The sequence below is a fragment of the Notolepis coatsorum genome, assembly GCF_963971535.1.
Source record: "Notolepis coatsorum genome assembly, chromosome: 1".
In the NCBI taxonomy this organism is placed as follows: domain Eukaryota; kingdom Metazoa; phylum Chordata; class Actinopteri; order Aulopiformes; family Paralepididae; genus Notolepis; species Notolepis coatsorum.
The window spans coordinates 82,484,910-82,501,295 of record NC_140165.1 but is presented as its reverse complement, the minus strand read 5'-3'; the positions used below and the strand labels follow the sequence as shown (position 1 = coordinate 82,501,295).

At 43.8% G+C, this 16,386-nt stretch overlaps 1 protein-coding gene across 1 annotated transcript in view; it reads left to right on the top strand.

The window, feature by feature from the left end:
• Positions 1-16,386, top strand: part of nfxl1 (nuclear transcription factor, X-box binding-like 1) — a 111,544-nt gene that overhangs the window by 59,935 nt on the left and 35,223 nt on the right. The window contains 2 exon segments of the mRNA XM_084334054.1: positions 14,339-14,459; positions 15,051-15,207. Of these exon segments, the coding sequence (XP_084190180.1) occupies positions 14,339-14,459; positions 15,051-15,207 (278 nt within the window).

Here is a 16,386-nt window from a genome sequence, read left to right as displayed (position 1 = left end):
GTAAATGTTATTGTATATTTTTATTTCACTATTCTATCACACTTTTTACTGTCTGTTCTATTTGATTATTTTTAAACTGAATCAAACCGCACTTTTTTACTATCTATTCTATTTTATAATTTTTATTACTAAATGAAACCGTAAAAAGAGAGGCCTATTGGGATGCTAGATCCTAATGTGAAAAACTGTGATTTACCTTACCTTGCTACCTCTCTATCTTTTTTATGCTCGCTTTTGCCTGTATTTTGTACTGCTGTGAAGCACTTTGAACTGCAATTTCTGTATGAAAAGTGCTATGCAAATAGTTATTATTATTATTATCCTCATTTGAGATTCAGTGGTGGTTGGAACACTAAACTTTACTCATTACTGCCACTTAGTGGAATGAGTGATGGGGATACAGAATTGCAGAATACATCCGAGCCTCTAGGTGGCGGTAGAGACATAGGAACAGTGAAGTTCACCGTCACAAGTGTACAACATCATCTGACTCAGATGGTTTCCTGCTTCAGAACAACACACTGTATACATCTCTATGATTTCAGTACTCAACATGACCACTGCTCTCCTCTCTGTTTCTCTCTCTCTGCAGGGCTAGAAATTGTGACCGAATTGGTTGCATATGCGACCGAAATTGTATCTGTGCGACATCAGAATATAATTGGGAGCATTCGTGCGAGTGCAAATAATTGTTCTGGTGCGACCATATTGCGATGCTCTTATTTTGAAAATCCCGTGGAGAGTCGTATCCGCTCGGCTCACAGCACAGCAGTAGCGTCTGGAACGCGGACATTGCAACAGAGCAAGGCTAGTGTGCCTATTTTGCGACTTAAAACAAGTCCCTGCTGTTTTATTCCGCAACGGGTCAAATGCATCTAACATGCTTTGCAATCCTCGCCATTCCTTTATGCCCACGTATGTAAAAGACAGAAGCTAACAAGCTAATCTTGATCAGAGCGATAGACAGAGAGAACAGCAGAGGGGACTGGTGAAGGGGGGGGGGGCATTCTCCGTGTGTGTGTGTGTGTGTGTGTGTGTGTGTGTGTGTGTGTGTGTGTGTGTGTGTGTGTGTGTGTGTGTGTGTGTGTGTGTGTGTGTGTGTGTGTGTGTGTGTGTGTGTGTGTGTGTGTGTGTGTGTGTGTGTGTGTGTGTGTGTGTGTGTGTGTGTGTGTGTGTGTGTGTGTGTGTGTGTGTGTGTGTGTGTGTGTGTGTGTGTGCGCGCGCGCGCGTGCAGAAAGACCAGATGAAGTATAGTATATTTATAGTAAATGTACTGAGGATGGACAGATAATGTTGATATTTAAACATAAAAAATACAATACATAATAAATGTATTCATGATCATCATGCAACATAAAACAATTGCAGGAACGGTTTAGGAGAGGAAGGGGTTTTAGGTTGCGTGTTGTGAGTTCCAAAAAAATTTACTTAAAGTTTAAAGCTCAATATATCAAAACGTGGCACTTTACAGTGAACACTACAGGAGGTCTATTTGTATTAAAAACAATAGATTGTTTTTCATTTAAATGTCTGGAAGAGCTCAAAAATAAAAATGTCAAATGATATTTCCGTTGCCTTTTTTGAGTTGATCTAAATGTTACTGATTGTGTTAAATGGTCATATAATATCGTCTCATATCGATCGCAGGCACCTGAATCGAATCGTATCGTATCGTGGCTAGGGATGCCCCCCGAAACCCGGTTCTAAACGGGAACCGGTACTAAATTAGAAAAAAACTGAGTATTGATAAGCTCCGACGTTATCGGTACTGCTATCTGTAGTGTAGGAGCGGATTAGCTACGGAGCTAACAGAATGTACCACTATGAATTGAAATTGGGGGACCCTGATGTAAACAGGACAAACGTCTTTCTCTGGTCTGCATCCCCTTAACAATTGTGTACATTGAGCCGTACTGTATTGTACCCATTCTGCAATTTGTTAATAAAGTTCTCATTCATTCATTCATTCACCATCCATCTGCGACGCAACGGAGCGGATTAGCTACGGAGCTAACAGAGTACCATCCATCTGCGATGCAACGGTGGCAGCAACACTTGAAACGGAGCAACGTTAACGGTATGTCGAGTTCATACTACACTACACGTATGAACTCGACATAACGGTAACGTTACTCCGTTTACATGAAGTGTTTAATTAGCAGCAATCTGTTGTTGAACATTTTACGTTAAACCGGAAATGGGAACGCGAGGACAGGAAGTCGTCATGAAATCGTTGTAGTCATAATGTAGTCTTTTAGTCTTATTAACTAAAAGATTTTAACAAAATAAAAAGCAGCAGCACTATTGGATAACTGAGTCATGTTTGCTATGTATTTCTTTCTTTAGGGGTGTAGGAAATTTGTTTCACAGTTTTAGCATGATGTTTTATAGATGGCTAGGTTAAACACAGGTTTTTGTTTTTAAGAGGGGGGTTTGATTTGATTGAAGTTTATTTCAAATATGCAACAAACAAACATCAAGTACAGATATAGCCTTAAGCCGTTCAAATAATAAATGTATAATTTTTTTTTAAATAATAATAATTTAAAAGAACCGATAAGAGTATCGATAAAGTACCGAACCGTTAAGCAGTATCGATAAGAGTAGTAGTATCGATAAAATCCTAACTATACCCATCCCTAATCGTGGCAGACTTTGTGATATCGGCAAATATTGTATCGTTGTCCAAAGAATCGATATTGTATCGTATCGTGATGAAACTGGTGATTCCCACCCCTAACGGGTCTACGCTATACTATAGTTTAAGGCTACTTTCACTGTTTTACTGCATTACAGTACTGTTATATTGTTTTGTTTTTTTTATCAATAAAAAAAATATATTACATACCGGTATATTGTTGGTGCTCCTTACATTTTGAAGTTGGGAGCACCAGTGCTACCAAGTAAACATTTTAATTGTGAGCCCTGCTCTCTATCTCTCCCTCTTTCTCTCTCTCTGTCTCTCTCTGTCTCTGTCTCTATCTCCCTCTTTCTCTCTCTCTCTGTTTCTCTATCTCTCTGTCTCTCTTTCTCTGTCTCTCTCTCCGTCTATCTCTCTTTTCTCTCTCTCTCTCTCTCTCTCTCTCTCTCTCTCTCTCTCTCTCTCTCTCTCTCTCTCTCTCTCTCTCTCTCTCTCTCTCTCTCTCTCTCTCTCTCTCTCTCTCTCTCTCTCTCTCTCTCTCTCTCTCTCTCTCTCTCTCTCTCTCTCTCTCTCTCTGTGCATGCTGGGAGTGAGATTGGAGAGTGGAGGTTGGAGGTGTGTGGAGGTGGAATGAGTTTTTTTCTATCTTTATATATCTAATTTGTTAATTTATTTATGGGATATTGTATTATAGTGTAGTGTTAGTTTGCTGTGTGTTTTGGTGTGTACAGGGTTAAGTGGGAGTGTTTTGTTTGTTTGGCGTGAGACGTCGGTATTGATTTTTCCAGACTCTGTAGAAAGCATGGCGTTAAAATATCTGTTCCTAATGTGTCCGTAGAGGACTGCAGCTTGGCAGTGGCGGAAATTGTTGGGCATAAAAGTATTAAATCAGCTGCGAGAATGAACGGTGGCGTGGTGATTTTTCTTGATTCTTTGGACAAGGTGCATACGGTAGTACAATTAGGGATTAGTGTTGATGGCGCATTCTTTGCCGTGGAGCCTCTCTCCACACCAGGCAGAAAGATCTTTATTTCCAACATTCCACCGTTCATCAGTGACGAACTATTGATAAGTCAACTAGCACGACATGGGAGGATAATTTCCCTGATAAGGAAAATGTCGTTGGGATGTAAATCTCCGCTTTTAAAGCATGTTGTCTCACATAAACGACAGGTTTTAATGATTCTCAACAACAGCGGAGAAGAGCTTGATTTGGTTTAAAGATAAAAGTTGACCAGTTTGATTATGTGGTTTTTGTGAATTCTGGAAACTCTGGAAAGTGTTTCAAGTGTGGGGAGGAGGGACATATAGTGCGCGATTGTCCGGGGAGAGGGGCAAGGCAGCCTCCGCCCCAGGAAGCGCAGGTGTAGAAGGGGGAGGAGTGTGGCAGTGCAGAGCTGCGAGCAGTGCAGCAGGTACAGAGCAGAGCCATGGTACAGAGGAGGGAGGAGTGAGAGACGCTGCTCCCCCCTCAACCAGTGGCGACTGTGGGGTAACAGGGGAGAACAGTGGTGGTTCGGTCTTTCCAATACCGCGTTGGAGAAAGAGAGGGGAAAAGCCGAATGTGGTGGATAATGAAAACAGCCAGATATTGGAAAATGTGACAACAAGTGACAGTGGAATAGTAGGAGAAAAGCCGAATGTGGTGGATATTGAAAACAGCCAAACAGTGGAAAAAGTGACAACAAGTGACAGTAGAATAGTAGAGGAAGAGTCAAATGTGATGAATAATGTAAACAGCAAGACATTGGATGACAACAGTGGTGGGGTGGGGGAGGTTATACCTGAGTCAGCTGAAAGGGAAAAGGAAAGTGACAATAGTGGCTCTCAGGCTGAAAAAAGAGAAGAAAGTGTTGTCAAAGAGAGTCAGGAGGAGGTAGAGCAGGATGCAGAAAGAGATTATTTGTCCAGCATGGATGAGGGTGAGGAGGATCATCATAATGTTGAAATAAGTAGTGGAGAAGATGAGTCTCTCACTGATTCACAAGTGCCTGAATCACAACAGAAGAAACAGTATACAGTTAAAGAGATTCAAAAGTTCTTGCAACAAACAAAAAACATGAAGAAAGTAGAAATTGGAGATTATTTTGAAGATGAGGAGATGTTTGTTAACTCAGCAAAAATTCAAATGAGGACAAAGAATAATGGGGGGTACACTTCACAGGAGGTTTTTAGGCTGAAGACATTTGTACAGAAGTATAATAAAACACACAATGAAGGGAAACCAGAATCCATGTAGTTTAGGACGTTTCCAGTGTTTTTTTTTCTGTTGTACACTCCTTTTAGAGATCATGAGTAGTATCAAGGTTTCCACACTCAATATAAATGGAGCCAGAGATATGAGGAAGAGAGCAAGCCTGTTTGAACTCTGTAAATTGAAGAGATGCGATGTAATGATGATTCAAGAAACGCACAGTGACCTTTTAAATGAAACTGACGGAGGAGAGAATGGGATGGGGACGTTGTTTTAAGCCACTTAAGTAACAGTAGTGGAGGTGTGGCTGTCCTTTTCTCCAGAAATTGTATGCCAAAATCTTTCGTTGTGGAAGAAAATATTAATGGTAGGTTGTTGGTAGTTAAAGCCAAATATGAGCTTTTTAATATTGTTTTTGTAAATGTTTATGCTCCAAATGTAGGATCTACCAGGGTTCAGTTTTTAAGTGAAATTGGAGTAGTTTTAGGTCAGTGTGAGTCTGAAGACTTTTTATTTTTGGGAGGTGATTTCAATTGTACGGAGAATGATCAGATAGATAGGAACCACAGTGAACCACATCCTGCTTCAAAACAAGCTATGAAGCAGCTTGTGAACACGAATGATTTAATTGATGTATGGAGAGGAATCCACGATAAACAAAGACAATACACTTGGACTCATTGTAGAGAGAGTTGTTTTTCTATGGCCAGATTAGATATGTTTTATTGTTTTAAACATCATTTTAGTACTGTGAAGGAGTGCAGGATAATACCTGTAGGTTTTTCTGATCACTCAATGGTATCATGCAATGTGTTTATTGCTAATGTTAAACACAAGTCTGCTTACTGGCATTTTAACACGGCTTTGCTTTTAGATGTGAATTTTAAGGAAACATTTGTATTTTTTTGGAATATTTTTAGAACTAGGAAAGGGGATTTTGCATCCTTGAAACAGTGGTGGGATTGTGGGAAAGTGGAGATTCGACAGCTTTGTCAACAGTACGCTCTCAGTGTTTCTTGTGACATCACCAAATCTATGAGAGATCTGGAGATTGAAATAGTGGAGCTGCAGGCTTCTGCGGAGTCTACAGGAAATCGAGGGTATAATGAAGACCTCAAATTCAAAAAAGCTGTTGGGCACTAGAACACAGGGGGCGCTGGTCCGGTCACATTTTCAGAATGTTGCGTTGATGGATTCGCCATCAAAGTATTTTTTCAGTCTGGAAAAAATAAATGGACAGAGCAGGTTTATCCATGCTCTCCGTTCGGATAAAGGGCAGGTTCTAACTGAAGCCAGGGATATCCGGTGGAGGGCTGTTGATTTTTATGCTCACTTGTTTAAAAGTGAATATGAGGAGGATGAACCGGCGTTTGAATCTTTCTGCAGTGAACCTATTGTTTCAAAGGAGAGCAATAAGGAGTTGGAGGACCCTTTGACCGCAGAGGAGGTGGACGTGGCACTGCAGAGCAAGAGAGTTTTGAGGACTCATTGCTGCCTCAGAGTTGCAGGAGAGCAGTTCTGGCTCTGTTGCCCAAAAAAGGAGACCTCCAAGAAATAAAGAACTGGAGACCAGTGTCGCTTTTATGTTGCGAATATAAGCTGCTGTCTAAAGTACTAGCCAACAGACTGAAAAAGGTGATTGACCAGGTCATCCACAGGACACAAACATACTGTGTGCCTGGCAGGTCCATTGTTGACAATGTGTCATTAATTCGAGATCTTTTGGAAGTCTCTGGTTCAGAGGGTTTTGATGCAGGTCTGGTTTCTTTGGACCAGGAAAAGGCTTTCGGGTTGAGCACCAGTACCTGTGGAAAGTGTTAGAAAGGTTTGGCCTCAGCCCTGGATTCATTGCCAAGATTAAGGTGATGTATAAAGACATTGAGAGCGTGCTGAAAATTAATGGTGTTTTGAGTAAACCTTTTAAAGCAACTCGGGGTATAAGACAGGGTTGCTCTATGTCTGGTATGCTGTATGCTTTTTCCATTGAACCTATGTTGCACAATGTTCGTTCTAACATAAATGGCCTGTTTTTACCTGATTTTAATACACATTTTATTTTATCTGCTTATGCAGATGATATTGTGATCATTAAAAATCAGCAAGATGTGACGGTTTTGGGCAACATTGTTGAACATTTTGGAAAGATGTCAGCTGCGAAAGTGAACTGGGCAAAGAGTGAGGCTGTAGCAGTTGGGAGGTGGGTGACAGGTCTTCCTCAGTTGCCAGGAGGTTTAAGCTGGAAGAGGGGGGGATTAAAGTACCTGGGGATTTACTTAGGTGATGATCAGACGGTACAGAAGAGCTGGGAAGGAGTGGTAAAAAAGGTAGAGGGGAAGTTGAACAAGTGGAGGTGGCTGTTACCCCAAATGTTTTACAGAGGGAGGGCTCTGATCATCAATAACTTGGTTGCATCAACTCTCTGGCACAAGCTAAAATGTCTGGAGTCCCCTGCTGGATTACTTAGGAAAAGCGCAGTCTATAATGGTTCATTTTTTCTGCGATAATTTGCATTGGGTGCCACAGAGTGTACTTTATCTGCCGAAGGAGGAGGGGGGTCAGGGTTTAGTGCACCTGGAGAGTAGAAAGGCAGCTTTTAGATTGCAGCATATCCAGCGGATTTTTTAATAGGAGGTGACAATGTTGTCTGGAAACATGTAATGAGTGCCATTTTAAAGAGAGTGGAAGGGGTGGGTTTGGATGCATCTCTGTTTTTAACTAACTGTAATTTTGCACATTGGTGTGGAATGCCTCCTTTTTATCACAGTATTTTTAGAGCATGGTTTTTATTTAAATGGAACAGACTGGAGCTGGAAACGTCACTGTTCAGGCTGCGAGAAGAACCTTTGATTTATGGGGCCCGGCTAGACATTCAGGACAATAGTAGACCTGGGCTTGTCCAGCGTTTGTGCTCAGTGGGGGCAGTAAAACTGAGGCATGTAGTGGATGTAGCTGGGCCAGGACTTCACAACACGGTGGCAGTGGCTTCTCTACTGGGTCTGAGGTCACCCCGTCATACCAGAGACATTTTAAATGCATGGACTGAAAAACTGAGCACCGAGGAACAGGTCATGTTACGGGAATACTCCAGTGGAACAGAAAGTCCTGACGAGGGGGATCCGTTCCCTGAGTTGGGTATTGAAATTGACCAAACAGGACTGACGGGACCCATGTTGGGTTGCTCATATGTTTTACCTACGAACCTGTATATGTTAAATGGGAAACATTTGTATAAGTAATGTGTCAAAGCGTTGCATAAATCTCAATTGAGTGGAAGAACAGACACTGTGTGGAGAGAGAGACTGGGGCTGTCTACACGAGCGCTGGATTTAATGTAACCATGATTGTATGTGCGCAGTTGCACTGTTCGGGCACACACAACCGGGGTTTTGCTACACTGCAACCGCGGTCTTTGAAAACCGAAGTCCAGGGTGAAGTTTTGCGCACATCCCGGTTGCAGTGGGTGCGTGTGGGCATAGCAACCAAGGTTATTCCCAGTGTTTACAGCAGAGCTGTCGCAATTATTTCCCATGTTCACGGCAGACTGTCGCAAACAATAGCAAGTTAGCTGATGTCTGTTGTCGCATTCCTGACCCGACCAGAGTAAAACCTGTAGCTGCGGCTAAACTAAACTCATGTGTTGTCAAGTTATTGTTATTAGGGATGCCCCGATCATGTTTTTTGCCACCGATCACCGATCACCGATCGTCGTGAGCCATATCGGCCGATACCGATCCGATACCGATCGTTTTTGATTAAAAAGAAATTAAAAATTATTTTATATAATATTCTTTTTTTTTTAATAAAATATATATATTATATAATTAGACTTGTACTTGTATTATCTGCGAGACATCGCCACCACGCAACAAGTCAAAATGCTCGCTATCTGCAAACAGCTCCACTGTCTGTGTGTACTCTAGTAGCCTCCAGCTACCAAAAAGGATTCTCCGGCGCTGCAGCGGGACCCTATTGGTAACGTTATGCTTTGGTCATTTAACATTCAGCAAGCCCTCAGCTCGAATACGCATTCAATCAATGTTATAAGACATTGATATCAGGAGCTATCTGTAGCTACTGCTAGCCGGCTAGATGACGTTAAGACAACTATTTAGTTCAATCGGACATTTCGTTTTGAACAGTGAATTAACGTCAGCTAACGCGAGCTAACGCGAGCTAACGGAGGTATCAACATGCACTACAAGACTTGCTGGAGCATTTGTTGATATCAGGAGCTATCGGTAGCTAGCCGGCTAAATACCGTTAGACAATGCCTACTAAAAGTGAATAGTTGACTGGGTAATTTTGTTTAAACAGTAACGATAGCTAGGTAGCTAACGTTAGCTCAGGTCGAATGCACTATCTAGACTCAGCAGAGGAGGTCCGCCTCCTCTGTGTTTACAAACTCTACACGGGTACGGGCGGGGCTAGGGAGGAGGAGCAGTTTGCAGGTCCTGTGCGTCTGAGACAAGCGAGTGAGATATCCACTTGATCAGTTTCCGCGATCGGCGAATATGACTAATTATCGGAATTCCCCGATCGCATATTTATACTAATTATCGGCCGATAACGATCGGTGGCCGATCGATCGGGGCATCCCTAATTGTTATAAGGAACCCAGTCCAGACTGCATCCCCTTAACAATTGTTTGTATTGAGCCGTATTGTATTGTACCCATTCTGCAATGTGTGGGAGAATGGCGCTGCAACGTCCGGCTGCCTTTCTGTTCGCTCCATCGAGACTGTGCTTACTTTTGTTAATATTTATAGTTTTAAGAGTTTTGTCTGTACCAACAGTAGGTGCATTTAATGTGTATGACCGTCAGTCACTTATAGACATCGGATTACGGGAAACTTACCGATTGGATTACTCACTGGACCAGCTTTCCGAACCGCAACAATGGCCTGAGGAGATTCTCCAGAGATTGGGACCAGATCCTTTGTTCCTTGATCCCAGGAACAAAGGAACCAGACGGCGTGGGAAGAGAGCTGGGATCCGTAACAGGCTGAGATCCAGACGCCACCGAACGCCATTGCCCAGTATATTGCTAGCCAATGTACAATCAATTGACAATAAACTGGATGACATCCGAGCAAGGATTCAATACCAAAGAGACGTTAGGGACTGCAACGTTCTCTGCTTCACCGAAACGTGGCTCACGCCGGACGTTCCAGACCATGCAATCCAACCAGCCGAACACTTCTTTATCCACCGCAAGGATCGTACAGCAGAGTCCGGTAAACAACGTGGAGGAGGTATTGCCTTCATGTTTAACAACAATTGGAGCGATCCAACTAACGTGAAGGAATTATCCAACCACTGCTGCCCAGACCTGGAATATATAACCATCAAGTGTCGTCCTTTCTTCCTCCCGAGGGAGTTAACGGCGATCATCCTTGTAGGAGTGTATATTCCACCGCAAGCCAGCAACAACGTCGCGCTCTCCAGACTCCACGACGAGGTAAATAGAATACAAGCGGCGAACGTTAACGCCGCCATTTTAGTGCTGGGTGATTTCAATAGCGCCAATCTGAGAAAGGTATTACCTGACTTCTATCAGCATGTGACTTGCAACACCAGAGGCAGTAACATCCTAGATCACTGTTACACGCAATTTAAAGGTGGCTACAAGGCTCATTCTGATAGTGGCTTTGGTAAATCAGATCACGCGTCCATCTTTCTTTCACCAATGTACAAACAGAGAATCAAAAGTACTCCTGTAGTCTCGCGAGAGGTGCAGAAATGGGATTTGACGTCAGAGGAGACGCTCCAGTCTGTGTTTGACTGCACAGACTGGAATGTGTTCCGCGACACAGATAACATTAATGTCTACACGGAGACAGTGCTGGACTATGTTTGTACTTTGGTGGAAGAAACAATCCCCACTACCAAAATGAGAGTTTACCCAAATCAAAAACCCTGGGTAGACAAATCCGTCCGTGAAGCTCTGAGAGAGCGCACCAAAGCATACAACGACGGCCTAGTGGCAGGCAACATGAATGACCACAAGGTGGCGCGATACAACGTAAGGAGGACAGTGTCAGAGGCCAAACGGCGCTACAGGGATAAAATTGAACTCCAGTTTGAACAAGCTGACTCTAGAGCTATGTGGCAGGGGCTCAAAACGATGACAGACTACAAAGGCGCCTCCCTCAAACTGAACAGTGACATCTCCTTAGCAAATGACCTCAATACCTTCTATGCGAGGTTTGATGCTGGTAATAACAACACCAGCTCACAAGCCACGGCAATGGGGGGGGGGGGGGGGGGTCGGCTGCTGATGGAGGCGCAGTGTTCAGGGTAACAGAGCATGAGGTGAGGCGGACCTTTAAAAAAGTGAATATCAGGAAGGCAGCAGGTCCGGACGGCATCCCCGGCCGCGTCCTAAAAGTCTGTGCCGACCAACTGGCCCCAGTATTCACTGACATATTTAACCTGTCCTTAGAACAGGCTGTCATCCCCACCTGCCTGAAGAAGTCCACTATTATCCCTGTACCCAAAAAATCCAAGCCTGCTTGCCTCAACGACTACCGCCCTGTAGCTCTCACCTCCATAGCCATGAAGTGCTTTGAGAAGCTAGTAAAGGGCTACATCTGCTCCTCCCTCCCCATCAACATGGACCCCCTGCAATTTGCATACCGCCCCAACAGGTCCACGGAGGACGCCATAGCCCATGTGCTGCACACAGCAGCATCACACCTGGACAAGAGGCAGGGGAACTATGTGAGAATGCTATTCATCGACTACAGCTCGGCATTCAATACCATAGTCCCCTCCATACTCATAACCAAGCTCAGGGACCTGGGCTTGAACTATGACCTCTGCCAGTGGGTCTTGGACTTCCTGACTGGCAGACCCCAGGTGGTGAGAGCAGGCAACTGCACCTCCTCATCCATCACCCTCAACATAGGGGCCCCCCAGGGCTGTGTTCTGAGTCCCCTCCTCTACTCCCTGTACACACACGACTGTGTGGCTCAGCGGAGTAGCAATACAATCATCAAATTTGCTGACACAGTGGTGGTGGGCCTGATCTCTGCCAACGACGAGAGGGCCTACCTGGAAGAGGTCAAGGTCCTGGCGGGATGGTGCCAGGAAAACAGCCTCTCCCTGAACGTCAGCAAAACAAAGGAGATGATTGTGGACTTCAGGAGGTCGGGGGTCAAGGACTACAGCCCCCTCAGCATCGACGGGGCACCGGTTGAGAGAGTCAACAGCTTTAAGTACCTCGGAGCCTACATATCCGAGGACTTGACATGGACCACACACATTGACAGTGTTGTGAAGAAGGCACGACAACGCCTCTACTTCCTCAGGCGCCTAAGGAAGTTCCAAGTCAGTCAGAAGATCCTTAAGAACTTCTACTCATGTACAATAGAGAGCATCTTGACCGGCAACATCACCTCCTGGTTTGGGAATAGCACTGCACAAGACCGAAGCAGACTACAAAGAGTGACACGTTCAGCCGAACGCACAATTGGAGGGGGGCTCCCCACCCTCCAGAACATTTACAACAAGCGTTGCAAGGGCAAGGCTAAGAGAATCATTAAAGACTCCAGTCACCCGAACAACTGCCTCTTTGAACTGCTGCGGTCAGGCAAGCGATACCGGAGTCTCAAGGCGAGCACAGAAAGACTCAGAAGAAGCTTCTATCCCCAGGCCATCAGGCTGCTAAACGAACAATGAACACTACACAACAACAACCACCAAACGCACATAGCACACACATCCACACGCACACACTCACTTTAAACAAACACACTGTAGCACCCACTCCACACACTTTATAGCACACACCCACTTTAAACAAACACACTGTAGCACCCACTCCCCACACTTTATATATTTATTGATGAAGGATTGCACTACAACTCGTACACCTTACTGTAAATTGTACCTAAATTGTACCTCATCCCATTTCTGCTTTGCACTATATAGTACTGTACATTAGTACACTGCATAGTATTGTATATTATATGGTAACTCAGAACATTGTACATATGTCTATACCGAACACTGTGACCTCATTTTCTTCTTCTAAATTACATGCTATACTATGTTATTTGATACTATCTTGTCTAGCACAGTCTCTGGAGCGTAACAGTAAGAAGCATTTTGTATGAAAGTATTCTGTACTTCTGTATGACAACTATTAAAGAAACTTGAAACTTGAAACTTGTTAAATAACGTTTGCATCCATTCATTATACTAGCGTTAACATTACATTATTACGTTAGCATGTAAGCTATATACTATACATAGAGAATGCCATTCACATTAGCATGTAGCTAACAACACCGGAGATCTTTTTGTGAGACTAAACTATCCGCTCTTGGTGGTAAATTGTGTTGCTGTTGGTTTTATTTCATCAACAAATGAGAGGCAGAACACAGAGTGAATGTATCCGTTTGTTTATTGCACTTTCTTTCTTTGCTGAAAAATATATGCTCCGTTGGCTAAATGGCTAACGCAAGGGTATTTAAAGTACTTTGTTTTGTTTTTAAGCAGGAAGTGTAGTTAGCGTTCAATCTTTTCTGATTGGTTGAAATGGCCTTCATGTCTGAACAACATCGCCGCCTACTGCTTTGGCATTGTACTACATGTATCGGTTGCTGGTTTTCCAGCCGCCGTGAGTACGCGGTTATACACGGTTATTCACCTGTGTGGACAGAGGTTTATTTTTTTCAAAACTTCGGTGTCATTAATACCCGTGATCGTGTGGACAGGGCCTGAGGGTACAAGATACATGTACACCAGTGTGGAGAGTGCTGTATAAGCCACCGCTAAACAAAAGGACAGGTGGAGGATTTTGAAAGGGGCAGTAGCAGTTAATTGTTTTGTTGCTAAATTAAACCCCACTGTAACAATTTGTTGTCTTTTTTGTCAGGAGCCAGAAACAATCTTTCATTGTTTTTTAGAACGCAAAAGACTTGAAGGTCTGTTCGAAACATTGAATAATGTGTTTTTGAAATGTGGTGAGAGTTGGAGTGAAATAGCTTTTGTGTTTGGGGCTGGTTACAAAAAAAACAATGTAATGAAGTGGCAAATGTTGAATTTTGTTGTGGGTCAAGCCAAAATGGCCATCTATAAGACCAGAAAAATACAAATGGAGAATGGCTTAGGTGGTGAGCTGATGCCAATGTTTAAAGCATTGGTAAGAGCCAGGGTCAGAGTGGATTTTAGATTTGACTCCCTAGTGAGTTTCGAGGAAGTTATTTGTTGTGTTGTAGAGGGGCAGCTGTGTTTTAACACTGTTTTTATGTGAAATCTCATGTGGTTTTTGAGTGAGAAGAACACATGTATGATGTGAGATACAATGTGTATGTATGTAACTGTATTGAGACACAACCTTGTAGTGATTTTATGTAAATAAATGTTTTTCTAAAATCAAAAAAATCTCTCTGTCTCTTTCTCTCTCTCTCTGTTTCTCTATCTCTCTGTCTGTCTCTCTCTCTCTCTCTCTCTCTCTCTCTCTCTCTCTCTCTCTCTCCCCCCCCCCCCCCCCCCAGGTAGTTGTTATCCGTGTCCAGAGGTTGTGGAGGTGAAGTGTGTATGTGGTTCCACCTCATTGACGGTTCCCTGTGGCCGAGAGAGAAGCACCAAGCCACCACGCTGTAAAGAGCTCTGCCGGTAAACACACACACACACACACACACACACACGTAATCACCAATGATGTCTGCCAAATGAAGCCCTTAAGAACACGGGCACACGCCAGTCTGTCCTATCTATCAGCGTTTGTAAATCCTGTTCCTAGCTACGAACGAATCTCTGAAAATAAATTGTTCGATCATGGAGTTACAAAGAAATTAGTTTGTAATTTTCTCGTAAGTCCGTTCGATCATGAGGTCCACTGTGTTTAACCCAATGAGCCTCAATCCACTGGAACACACTGGAACACGCACTGTAACACACTGAAACACACACTAGAACACACTGTAACACACTGTAACACACTGAAACACACACTGAAACACACACTGGAACACACACTGAAACACACACTGGAACACACTGGAACACACTGGAACACACTGGAACACACTGAAACACACACTGGAACACACTGAAACACACACTGAAACACACACTGGAACACACTGAAACACACACTGGAACACACTGGAACACACACTGGAACACACACTGAAACACACACTGGAACACACATTAACACACTGGAACACACACTGAGACACAAAGCATGTTTCTCTTCTCCAGATCCCCTCCTACCTGCCACCACCCCAGCAGGGAGAACCATCGCTGTCACCCTGGACCCTGTCCACCCTGCACCCAGGCCTGCCTGCTGCCCCGGAAACGCTGTGACCACACCTGCGCCAAGCCCTGCCACGATGTGGTGCTGGTTAGAACCAACCAGGTAATACACCTGTCCCTAGTTAGAACCAACCAGGTAATACACATGCCCCTAGTTAGAACCAACCAGGTAATACACATGTCCCTAGTTAGAACCAACCAGGTAATACACATGCCCCTAGTTAGAACCAACCAGGTAATACACCTGTCCCTAGTTAGAACCAACCAGGTAATACACCTGTCCCTAGTTAGAACCAACCAGGTAATACACATGCCCCTAGTTAGAACCAACCAGGTAATACACATGTCCCTAGTTAGAACCAACCAGGTAATACACATGCCCCTAGTTAGAACCAACCAGGTAATACACCTGTCCCTAGTTAGAACCAACCAGGTAATACACCTGTCCCTAGTTAGAACCAACCAGGTAATACACATGCCCCTAGTTAGAACCAACCAGGTAATACACCTGTCCCTAGTTAGAACCAACCAGGTAATACACATGCCCCTAGTTAGAACCAACCAGGTAATACACCTGTCCCTAGTTAGAACCAACCAGGTAATACACATGCCCCTAGTTAGAACCAACCAGCTAATACACATGTCCCTAGTTAGAACCAACCAGGTAATACACCTGTCCCTAGTTAGAACCAACCAGGTAATACACATGTCCCTAGTTAGAACCAATCGGGTAATACACCTGTCCCTAGTTAGAACCAACCAGGTAATACACATGCCCCTAGTTAGAACCAACCAGGTAATACACCTGTCCCTAGTTAGAACCAACCAGGTAATACACATGCCCCTAGTTAGAACCAACCAGGTAATACACATGTCCCTAGTTAGAACCAACCGGGTAATACACCTGTCCCTAGTTAGAACCAACCAGGTAATACACATGTCCCTAGTTAGAACCAATCGGGTAATACACCTGTCCCTAGTTAGAACCAACCAGGTAATACACCTGTCCCTAGTTAGAACCAACCAGGTAATACACCTGTCCCTAGTTAGAACCAACCAGGTAATACACCTGTCCCTAGTTAGAACCAACCAGGTAATACACCTGTCCCTTTTCTCAGTCCTTGCCCCACAATGGTGGAATGAACTACCCACCCCAGTTAGGACAGCCAAAACCCGTCCAATCTTTCGCCGTCGACTAAAGACTCACTTCTTCAACCATTATCTGAGAAAAAATATATATATATTAAAAGAAAAATCTAACCCTAACTAACCTTACTGTCAT